At 40.6% G+C, this 12,388-nt stretch overlaps 1 protein-coding gene across 3 annotated transcripts in view; it reads left to right on the forward strand.

The window, feature by feature from the left end:
• The first annotated feature begins 2,485 nt into the window (after positions 1-2,485).
• The window catches only part of ppp2r2c (protein phosphatase 2 regulatory subunit B, gamma), a 28,672-nt gene continuing 18,769 nt past the window's right edge, over positions 2,486-12,388 (forward strand). The window contains exons 1-3 of one of the 3 annotated variants that reach the window (XM_015399768.1): positions 2,486-2,702; positions 3,052-3,374; positions 11,324-11,480. In XM_015399768.1, coding sequence (XP_015255254.1) covers positions 11,399-11,480 — 82 coding nt within the window. In that variant the 5' untranslated portion in view covers positions 2,486-2,702; positions 3,052-3,374; positions 11,324-11,398. The remainder of the gene's footprint in view (positions 2,703-3,051; positions 3,375-11,323; positions 11,481-12,388) is intronic. The other 2 variants (XM_015399769.1, XM_015399770.1) reach the window with 2 other exon arrangements.

Here is a 12,388-nt window from a genome sequence, read left to right on the forward strand (position 1 = left end):
TAGATACACTAAGGGTCTTTCTAAAGCCCTCTACCCATGGTCATTGACCCTTAAACATCACTTAAGCTTCTTCTGTTAACCCTTTTGCTAAATATTTAACAAAGGCTACTTGGTATTGCTTTGTTTATGATAAAACCATGCTCCTTCACTTGGATTATGGCCCCAAAGGTACTTTATGGAAGATTACCTCTGTTGCTACTTTCATCTTTTATTTGGCAAAAATGAAACTGCAAGACTGAAGATAACCCTTTGATTTAGTTTTGCCCATCAGGATATGGTTCTCATTCCGCACATTGGTAATCATAAACAATTTAATGGGTCTTCATTTGGTACCAGACCAGCTGTTGTTATTTTGCAGTGATGGGGGAAGGATTGGCTTCTAAATATTCTACAGTAAAAAGTAAAGTATTTGCTCAGCTGCTTTCATTCACATATGAGCTTAAGTGATGTCCCATTCCTAATCCTTAGGAGTTCAATATGATGTTCGTCCACCCTTTGCAGCTAGAACAGCTTTAACTCTTCTGGATAGGCTTTCCACAAGGTTTAGGAGTGTTCATGGGATTTTTTTGGTACAATTTTTTCAGAGGCATATTTGTGAGGTCACACACAGTGTTTGGTGAAAAGTCCTGGATCTCAGCTTCCACTCTAATTTATCCCAAAGATCCTCTATTAGATTGAGGTCAGGACTCTGTGCAGGCCAATCAAGTCCATCCAAATCAGCTTCTGCCATCCATGTCTTTATGTGTGCTGGTGTACAGTCATGTTGGAAGAGGAAGAGGCCAGCTCCAAACCATTCCCATGAAGTTGGAAGCATGGAATCGTCCTAAATGTCTAGATACGTTGAAGCATTCAGAGTTCCTTTCACTGGAACTAAGGGGCCAAGCACCTGAAAAACATGAAAACCTGCTAATTGAAAACATGTAAAAACAAAAACAAGGTTTGGATGGGCTACAGTACAAAACCTCAATCTCAACACTATTCCATTTTGCTTTGCATTTTGAATTGAAAAAGCATCCTGGATGGGAAGCAAAACATCTTCAAACTTGGAAACAAAGTCCAGTGGACTGTTTTTTTTGGAATGACTATGGATGGCCGAGACCTGGATGACTGAGAATCTTCACCAGCATGTTGAACTTGGTGATGTACAGGTTGGATGCAGCTGCTCGACCATAAAAACCCATTCCATGAGGCTTTCTGTTCTTAAGCTAATCTGAAAGCCATATGGAGTTTGGATGTTTATAGTGATTGACTCTGCACAAAGTTGGTGATATCTTCGGACTATGAACTTCAGCACCACTGTCCTGTCCCCACTCCTTCAGTTTGTGTAGTTTTCCACTTTGTGGCTGAGATACAGTCATTGAAGCAGCTGACAGTTCACTGTGGAATATTTAGGAGCGAGGAAATTTCACTACTGGATTTGTTGCACAGGTGGCATCCTATTACAGTTCCTGAGAGCGAACCATTCCTTCACTAATGTTTGTAGCAACAGTCTGCATGCCTATGTGCTTGATTTTATACATCTGTGGCCACGGAACTGATTGGAACACCTAGCAAATACTTTTGGCAATATAAGTGTATGTCACATGTCAAACTGAGTCTACGAGCCAAATCCCCGCTTCTCTGCAATCTACCCAAGTGCCAAAGAAGGCATATGTTATTTCAAGTGTACACTCTACAAAAAACAAAAGGAATAATCTTATAATACCAGAGCATTTTCATCTTTGGAAATAAAATAAGAAATCAGAAGTGGAATTATTCAGTTGCAACAGGTCAATTTGAAGACTTGTTGATGCCTAAACTGGCCTGATCTAAAAATGAGTTTGGTCTATAGGTTTATTTATAGACCACTTTAGGCATCAGACCATTTATTACTGGTGCTGTAGAGTGACTTGGTGATGGGCTGCACTCACCAAATGATATTAAAGCTCAAACTTTTATTGCTCTAGTAAGAATGAGGATGAATCCAGAACTTAAATATCACAAACTGTTTTTCTTCCAATAACTTGAGCACTATGTTGTGAATAATAAGCCATAAACCTTTAACCAAAGTTTAGTTATTCATTTCATTTAAGGAATTTATGTTATGTTCCTAGCATGGTTATGGTTCTAACTCAGAAACTTTTTGTAGGCAATGCAGACTTTTAATGCAGTTGTCTCCTGATCTGTGTTGGCTTTATTATAAACATTTGTATGTGTAGAAAATGAGTCAGTTTTTCTATCTATATGATGCTTTAGTCAAATTTCTGTGCTCTGGTTTGTTTTTAGGACCTAATGAAAAAATTGGGTTCCCCTTTCCTGCCTTTTCATTCATTGATCACAGCCCTATAAGATCCTCTGTCACTCCTGACCTCCCTCCTCTCCATCCTCTCTGCTTCTTCATCATAGATAATCACCTACAGTCAGTGGTTGGGCAGATCCTCGTTTCCGTGATGATTGGTTCCTCTTGATGGAAGGTGGAGTCTCTACCAATGCATCATCCAAACGTAACAGCGCAGCAGGACTCATCCTCTCTGCCTCTCCCTCCCCCCCTCCTACCTCTCACTCTTGCACATACGCCAGAGCTCAGACTGCAGCAGAGCACAGAGCCAGCAAGGATTTTCTCTTTCTATTTGTGGGAAGGCTGAGACATCTACTTGGTGCGAAGGTCCTGCATGGAGGATTGACTGAAGAAGAGATTCTGAAAAAAGCTCCTGAGTGTGTCGGTAAGAGTGTCCTCATTTCATCATCTGAGTGTGTCTCCATGTGAGTGGGTTTACTGCAGGAGCAGCAGCACTGCAGATACTTTGATCAAGAGCTGTGCTCTGCTCATCCCTCCCCTCCCATCCCCCCCTCTATCTTCTTCTTTTTACTCATCCTCTCGTCTGTTTTTGGACAATCCCACAGTAACACTGACTTTACCAATTTCTGTCAGGACTGTGATGTATGGCTGTGTTTTCTGGTGAATATTTAGATCAGCCACACCTGGAGTCAGCCACTGCAGGGTGCACAGGTGCTGCTTTATCTCAAACCATGACTGATATGAATGCTTTCAAATATTTCCCTCTTCTGTAGGTTGACAACTGGCTGTCTGAAGGAATTTTTAAAGCCCCATCTCAATCTTTTCTAAGGGACCTGTCAGCTACCCATCATCTCCTCAGATTAGGATGCTCCGCTGTGCGCCCCTGTGCTGAGGAGGCGTTGGCGGGCAGCAGCATGGACGCTGTGCTGACTGGCATCCCCACCATCCCTTCCACCACCACCAATCTGCCACCACCACCACGCTGCCCATCCGAGCCGGGCGCTCCCCCCATCCCTGCTGATGGGCGAAGACACTGACGCCACTCCTACGCTCAACCACCACGGCTTCCTCCCCGACCACAACTATGTGACTGAAGGTAAGACGCAGACAGAGGAGACTGGGTGTGTTTACAGTGTTCCACCGTGGGACACAACAAGCTTAGAGCCCTAATCTTCTTAAAGCTCTGTGTTGATGTGTTTAGACAGAGCTGCATCCAAAAGCAGTGTCTTCCTTCACTTATCTGCTGTTTTCTTAGTTTGGAATCAGGGTTCCTACACATGCCAGGTTATGTGGAATGTGATGGAAGAGATTTCTGGGATGCGTGAAAAAAGTGTTTAAAATCTCTATTTCTATACCAGATATAAGTACCCATGATTTCACGGTAAACATTTGTAATTTAAACATTAAAATATGGACTGAGAACGATGGAAATGTGAGTCTGCAGAAATATGGGACTATGAGCAGAGGATGGTGTAGGAACCCTGTTTGCTTTCTGTGTGCTTTCGTTCCTGCTGTCCCTCTGTGTGAAGATCAGCTTTTTTGTTTCACCACAAGGTGATCTTAAAATATAAATGTGTTGATTTTTTTTTTTGTGTCTCAGAGAGACAATAAGGAGAGCGAAAGAGTGAAGAGAGGGGAAATCTTAATTTCCCAGAAACTTCTACAACATGCTTGAATATGCATTAAACCCCATGTCAGCTCTTACAGTCTGCTGCCGCCTCACTTGAATTTAAAACAGGTGCGTGAGTCAAACTGAATCCATATCCGACCTGTGTCGAGGGACTATTAAAAAATTCAGCAGCACTTACCACCCACTGAATTTCCTTACAAGCCTTTTTTTCCTGCCATCGCGCTGAATCCTCGGTCTGCTCATTGTTCACCAGCCTTCTCAGACCAGATTATCATTAAAGGGTCACAGCAGTGTTAGGAGCTTATTTGTCATCCTCTTATTGCTACAGAAAGTGTTTATGCTGAACGTATCCTAACCCTTGAAATATTCTTATTTTGTCCGATTTTAAACACAAAGTTCTGTGTATTTTATTGAGATTCTATGTAATACAGCACTGTAATGAGGTAAATGACAGTAAAGGAAAAAAATTACAGTTGAAAATCAGAAAACACAAAGCTGTGTATATCCAATTAGCCCCTTCTACTAACCCCTCTAAATAAAACCTAGTTAAACTAATTGTCCACAGATGTCAGCTCAAACCAACCAGTAAATGCCTCATTGGTTTGTTACAGAACATTAGTACTGGAAAGGCATCATGAAGGCCAAGAATATCAGTAGAGATCAGATATAAGGCTTTGGAACGGCGATTTAAACCAATATCTGAAGTTTTGAACATCTCATGAAACATGTGCCTTGTATGAAAAAGCAGAGTAGGACTTTCCTGCAGACCTACGGAGACTTGGCAGTCCAGCTGAGCTGACAGGCCAGGAAAAGGGAGTATTAATCAGGGAAGCAGCCAAGAGTCCCAACATCTATAAGCTCAGGATAAACTGCTGATAAGACACCTGTTAGTTTTGCCGCTGACGACTCTGGCCTTCATGGACGAGCGGATGTGAGGAAACCAGTGTTGCATGAAGGGGAATTAAAGTCCAGTTTAGGGTTGGCCACAAGCCGTATAGATCACACAGCAAACCAACGGAAGAAGGAACTCGGGTCATATCCAACCAAATTTAAGCTCTATAGTATGAAATATAATAGTACACATCACCCTCATTACCATTTGCTTTTATGGGTATGATTTTTAAGCAGAGAAATATTGAAACAAGTCAAAGTCTTTGAGAAGATGTATGGAAGTGAATGCAGAGCAATTTCAACTGGGATTTAAACAAAAGGTTGCTCTCCAGGGTACTGACCCCAGAGGCAACATCACTTCACAGATTCTTATTTATGAAAGCCATGCCGTTTTTTCCCCTATCATTATTCATTGTTCTATAGTGGTCCATCAGATAAAAAAAGAAAAAAGGTATGAATGTTTTTGGTTCTAACACTAGAACATGTGAAATCCAACATATCCCATTATATATAACAGGTGTAGTTTAGATAATGTTAATCTGCCTGTTGCTTGTGTAAATGATCATGTGGGTATCGTCGTTTGCTGCAGGTGCGAGTGAGCATCGTGTTTTCTTGAGTCGTGTGTCTGTACATCCGTGGTATTTTTAGGCTGGAGCCCTGTAGTAAAAATCAGTCCAACTTCCTACAAACACATCTATGATCGCCATAGAAACAGCCAGCGGTGATGAACACGCTGCTTTTCATGCTTGACCAATGTGACTGACAGGCTGTCTCCACCCACCTATAATGGCAGTATTAATTATTCCTCACATCTCAGGCACAGTCACAGACATTATTCAGGGTGAATGGCTGATGAGCTCGCTCCGAGGGTGGACTCACAACTCACCGCCGAGGGGTTGTTCTAGCAGATAATGTAGTACCAGGCACAGAATAAATACTAAAAATACATCAGATTCTGTCCTCTTATCGGTTAAATTATTACCTTTTGAGGAAAGAAAAAAATGGTTTCTTCTTAATGCTGCTCCTCCCCCTTCACTTTCATCCATGGTCACCTCTGTAACCCTCCCTCCCTTACCAACCACCACCATTGGTCCTTCAACCAGCAGCATTGTCCAGCACTGAAGTGCTGTGTCTGCCAAATAATCAACCAGTAGTGTTCTCTCTGAGGGCTGCTCCTACACAATGTGCTTCTGGCTGTGAGTGAGAAAAAAAATGAGGGTGGTAAACTTACAAAGAGAGATGGGATTTTATGGTAGACGTGGAATTATAAGTCATTCCTTCATCAAATGTATTCATTCATGCATTATTTGAGCAGATAATGCACACCTTTTGTTTGCTAAGGTTTGTGTATATGGATGTTTGTGTGCGTGCAAGTGTTTTATGTGTGTGCGTATTGTACACACACCTAGGGATTCCCACGAAAGCTTTAACTCCCACTTTGAGGGGTGTTTAGCATCCCTCGTCTTTACTTTCCCTCTATTCCCCGCTTCCAACCATCTCCTACTTCTACTCCCCTTGCATTTTTATTTTGGCTTCCAAAATAAATCTTTCTCTGCATCCTTCTCCTCCAGATGGAGAAGAATTGTGTCCAAAAAAGAGGAGGAAACAACCATGAAGATGCTTTTTTTTAAAGGCATGTGACTACATGAAGTAAAACATAATGGAGAAATTTGAAGTAAATTACTGTTATTTTTTTTTATTAGGATAAATACATCAATACTCTAGAGTAAAGGAGCATATTGTTTTACTTAAAGAGGTAGTACCTGTAGGAAGAGATTTTTAAAAACAAAAACGTTCAGACATTCTTCATTCTTAATGCATTATTGCGATATGTTTGGAGTATATTAATAAATAAATGCCAGAACATTGCAATTTAAAATAACTGCACAGCTTTCCCAGTTGGCAACAATCAGTGAATTCAGTCCAGAACAGCTTAAAGGGGTTTAGTCACATACTATGACTTGAAGTATTTCTATGCCAGTAGCTCACTCTTGTTGTATACAAAGGTTTTCTGATTAATTGTGGTACCCTGTTGACATATTTGGTATATTTCTGTGTTTTCCAGTTTATTTTTGTTCCATTTGTTCAGAAACTTTACCATAAAACGTTTCTGGAGGTATAATTATTTTGTGTGAAGGTAATGAGTTTACAAAGAAGTAAGTCAGCAGGGCAAGTCTCCATCAGAGGTGCAAAAAGAAAGAGAATAATTCCAGCATGTAGCCTGTAAAAGGGCAAGAAAATATATGGATGATAGAAGGGATAAGACGAGCACTTGAAATACGATATGAACGTTGGTGTTCAGTGAAGCAGTAGCTACAGCTGCTGAAACGTCCAAACTGACTGATGATGAGTAAGTTCGAGTTTTTCTAGTCTAGTTTAAAAAAGGGATGCAACGATTGCGGCAAATTTTGGGTCGATTCCAATTTCCCTTCAATGTGTTTCCTAATAGAGAGTTTAGGAAACGCATTAAAATCTTTATTCTCTTATCTTCCTGGAGTTGTTGGTTTGTACAGTAGGAGGGGAAGCAACATTACACTGTGTGAAAGAGCAGCTGATGTTAAACCGGAATCACAATTAAATAACAATGCAAGACAATTATAGAATTGACCATTTAAACTGGCTTAAGCATCTCACATTCACAGATAGCTTACATGTATTCCTCAGAGAGAAATAATACTGTTGTAAACACTGACTGCTCTCTATGTGCTCTGCACACACCGTCGCCCTTAAAGCAGCTGGAAACGCATATCCGAAGAGTAGGGCAGCGAGGGGCATGGTACTATTGATGCCAATAGCTTTACACTTGGCTAAAGTAAAGCTGTTTTTCTTACCGCAAGAATGAGAACTCAGAAAGCTGCAAGTATGATTTTCTTGTGTAGAGGCAGTAAAGCTGGGCGTACACTGTGCGATTTTTTTCAATCGTTGCTAACAGCTGCTGCTTAGACTGTACGACTAACTGCAGGGTTTAGTCATACAGTGTGAGCTCAAAGCTCACGATTTATGTTCGGCCCGACGCTCTCATGCAATCTACCCGCTTACACTGTACGACTGAAAACCACGTCGGACTCAGCTCCGCAGTGAGATGGAGCTGCTCTGTAGCTCTCTATCCTGAAGCCAAACAAATAGAAGGGGGACATTAAGGCCACTATAGTGAAACCCGCTGCTTTGGCAGTTTGTGCAATTTTGTGTTGAAAGTCCTTAAAAGAAAAGGTGACAATGTATTTGGAAAAAAGACATGGCTGAGCAGACGTGGCTACTACGGTCCGTCAGTTTTACAGACAAAACTGTATTTCACTCATTGCATCGCCCCTGTACACTACACGACTCACGACGCATGATCAGGCTGAAAGTCAGCCCGATCGAAAGATTCTCGCGCGACAGGAAAAATCGTGTGTACCAAAGACCAGAGTCCTGCATAGGACTGATTTTTCAAAACTGTATCCGCCGGCACCTGTAGTGTTCAGGGCCAAGACCCGACCCATTACCAATAATTATCCCCATTTAAAACAGGACCGCATGGACCCGTAAATAATAAAGTGTGACCCAACCCTTGGTCACACTCATATCACACAGCCATTTATAATAACAGAGGCAGTAAAGAACATTACCTCGCGCTCACATCCAAACAGATTACCAGCTGTAAATTGGCCGAAGTAAGAAGGTTTGCCTAATTGCTTATAGAAAATGCTGTTATCTGGATATTCTTGAATAATTTATTTTTTTAAGATGTAGAGTAAATAAATAAGAGTATAGTAAGTTTGAATTTATGCTGTAAATCTATGATCACCTGCATTTTATTCATTTATACCCATGTCCACACCCATGAAATAAAATAGGACTTTTTTCTACCTGTTGATGTACGTTTTATACGGGTACCTGCCCAACTCAGTGCTGGACTCTGCCTTAGACCCCTCAGTCATCTCATATATGGGCTTTTGTGCTTTTGTTTTTTTAAGTATACATTACCTATCTTTAACGACACCACTACTGATCTCATAGCAGCGTTAGCTCTAAAGTTTGGAATAATGTTAGAGGTGTAGTGGAGGATGTTCTTTTTCTGGGTGGATCATCTAATAATTAATCATTCTGGTGATATGTTTACGTAAGACCGTTCTATGTGCTTGTCCCTATTTTCACCTATCGGTGGTAACTCTGACGTAGTGGAAAAATGCAAATCTTCTTTTGGAAAGTAAGCTTGTATGAGCTATGAGAACAGTAACTTTTAAACAGAGCGTCCACGAGGAGGCTTGTGCATGCTCTCGCACACCCTTAATAGGCATTTCCTCTCGGGAGCGTGTACAGGGTTGTGCATGTGCATTTGTTTTTTAAAGTTGAAAGGGTGGGTCTTTTCAAAAATTTTCGAAAATCCTCTACTATACCTTTAAGATCCAAGAACACCAGAACCCAATGTTCTTTGCCACTCCCGCTTTATTGAGATGGTTCTGATCTGATCTGAAACCAATGACAAATCAATAAAGGAGGGAAAATCAGTGGAGGGTTTTAATCCTGGATGTGTCTCATCTTTGTTAGCAGAAAGGTGTGCTCTTGTATAATAATGTAAAAATTGTCCAAAAAGTAGTGGTTCCCTTCAGGAATGTAGTTTCACCAGAGAGATTATTAACCAGTAAGTTTCTCTTTTGGTTAGCCCCATTTAATAGTTCTTAATAGGTTCAATGCTAGAAGGGGAAAAGGTTGAAATGTTTCCCAGACATAATGAACATCCAAAAGAACACATTGTTAATGACCCTTAAACATGTTTTTATGAGTCTTAATGTACCACTTGCTACCTACTTTAGCCTTAAACAACACAGTATTTTAAAAGGACACACACTAATAAACACTAGCCTTGATACCCAAAATGGACATCATAATGTTAACATTGTTAAGCATGTATGTTGACATTATTGCTAAATAGAATTTTCCTGATTTAAGGAGCAAATGTTCATAAACAAACTCTTTGAACTACAGGCTAGAAGAAAAGGAAGGATCCTAGTTCTTCATGAACATGAGATATTGGATTTATCTATGCTTATCAATAACAAAAACAGAGGAAGGAATCTTTATTCTTGAAGAAATTCAAAGAAACTGAAGATCAGAGATATGTTTCAGTAGAGAATGTCTCCCTGTTGTCCCTCTGTCCATCTGTGTTTAATCTGAGAGAACATAGGCACTAGCGGCGCTTGAAGTCAGTTGCCAATACAATTATAAGACACCAAGTGGCAGTGCCATTAGTGTTCCCTTGCTGGTATGGTGACTCAAGGGCTGAATGCGGCGAATACTGAACTTTTTAAAAGACATTTCTAAAAGATATTTTACAAGAAGGTAATCTACTTCCTACAGCAGACTACTTCTTGACTTCTTTATTAGGTAAAAATCCGTATTTGATTGTCCTGAAGGCTGCAGAGAAGGACTAGCTAGAGCTTAACCTGGAAGGAAGCAATCTAATCCAGTATATATCATAGTTTATGCAAAATTCTTTGTTTTGAACCTTTAAATCCTTATCATGCTGGAATTAAATGTGTATATACAGAGAACCCAACTATGCAGGAAATGGGGTTGGGAGGCAGAGCACCATCAAGCATTTATGATCAAAAGAACAATCTGATATATCAGAATAGTGACTTAAAAATAACAACATTATAGATCTTTAAGTCAGCACTATTCTGTAAATACGTCTTTATCAACATTCATCGGACTTAGTCTAGCTGTTTTCAGCTGACTGGACTTCAGTTGTCATAGTTAGTGGTTTAGCCTGTATAATCTTGTTATAGTTCAAAGAAATATTTCATGGTGTGTTTCAACAATTTTAAATGGGAGATCTCTGACACATATTTAATCCCTAACGTGCGATATTGACCCAGTTATATTCCAGTCGACGTCTTCTTTAGTGCAGCGAAACCGGCTTAGATTATGATTAGCTGACATCTATCTATCAACAGATTGGGATAAGAAAATGAATGACATATGGATTAGCTGTGTGGATACGTTACCACGGTTGATCTTTTTTTTATTTTAAAGTAAACATAGCATTTTTATATCTGTGTCCTAAACATTAATGTGGGAAAAAGGACTAATGTGGCTCTCAGAATTTCTGAACCTTTTATTGAGTGCACCTCATTAAACATCTATTAAAGAAAAACAAAACCATATCATTAGCCGCAGAGGAAATTGGTTTGCTCTCCAACTTTAAGCACAGTTATCAGTAGCTAAATCTCATTAATAAAACCTAACAAGACAAAGGAAGGATTCTTTGTAGCAAATCTATCTCTGTTCATCTCCATGTGTTTGTAACCCTCCTGCTGATCCCCGTTATTATTTGCAAGTATTTCATGTTGCATAGGCATAATGTCATCATGAATATACTCCCTGCAGATTTATTTTTCTTTCAAGTGAGTACTCATGCCCAAATGTGGTGATGTAGTAACTCAGTCCCTACCCTTAACCTCGCCCGGCCCTTTTCCCTTCCTCACCCTCTGCCTCCCTCCCTTCCCTCCCCCTGCCGTCCACCATTGCTCCTCTTTCAGGGCTGCTCCTGGCTATAGCCTGAAGAGCTCCGCCCATCCCGTCCACCCCTCTCCACCCTGGAGTCCTCCCCCAGGATGTTGAGCCCCATCCAGGTGCTGTGCTCCGACATCACTACCCTTTCTCTGGAGCCTGAGCCGTTTGCCTCTTACACTGAAGGTGTGTTTTTATCCTCTTCTATCCCAAAGGTCCTATCTATGTCACACATTTGCGCCACATGACCCCAGAACTACATATGATAGATCAGGCATATGTGTGTTGGTGTGTGTGGACGTATTTTACCTACAATGTGGGTGCAGTATTTTTTAAAATATCTACATGTGGGGACTTACAGGTAAATATGGAGACATTCAACGGGTCCCCAAAAGGTTAAAGTTCTGCCCTGGGAGTTGGGGTTATAGGATTAGGTATATGTTGGCAATAGTTAGGATAAGGGTCTGGTTTAGGCCATATAAAATGAATGCAATTCAATTAGATGTCCCCATATGTCATGAAAACACAGCTGTGGGTGGGTGTGTGCGTTTGTGAGTGTGTGTCAGAGATAGGTGGATTCTGGTGTGAGTCTGATTGTTATAAATATCTCAAACATCCCTTCATCTCACTCTGTCTGCCTCATCGTTTCTAGGTGGGTTTATTTTTGTAGCAGCAGCTTTATTTTTGTCTCAGCTCAATCCGTGTCTTTCTGAATTAAGTGAAATTCTGCGTTCTTCACAACTGAACTGTCTTACATCAACTTCTTTTTAATGTAGACTTAGAACAAAAACAAACATTTTGATAACTGTAATTGCTAATAAGACAGGGTGCTCAGCTTCTTAGATACAGTTCTACCTTTTCTGCTGTGCGTTTGCGTATCTTTTTACACATGAACATTCTTCATAACTTAAACATTGTTGTGTTTTAAAAAATGCTATTTCTGCAGCTAAGCAAAGACGGATTAGAAGTGTATACCACACACCCTGAAGCAAAAGCAGGCGTGGTTTTATGATTCTAATTGTTTGAGTCTATAACCATTAGGCTCGCAGCAGCCCAGCTCCACTTTACTGATGCGTGTTTAGAGAAACAGTAGA

The sequence above is a fragment of the Cyprinodon variegatus genome, unplaced genomic scaffold (assembly GCF_000732505.1).
Source record: "Cyprinodon variegatus isolate N-32 unplaced genomic scaffold, C_variegatus-1.0 Scaffold1045, whole genome shotgun sequence".
Classification (NCBI taxonomy): domain Eukaryota; kingdom Metazoa; phylum Chordata; class Actinopteri; order Cyprinodontiformes; family Cyprinodontidae; genus Cyprinodon; species Cyprinodon variegatus.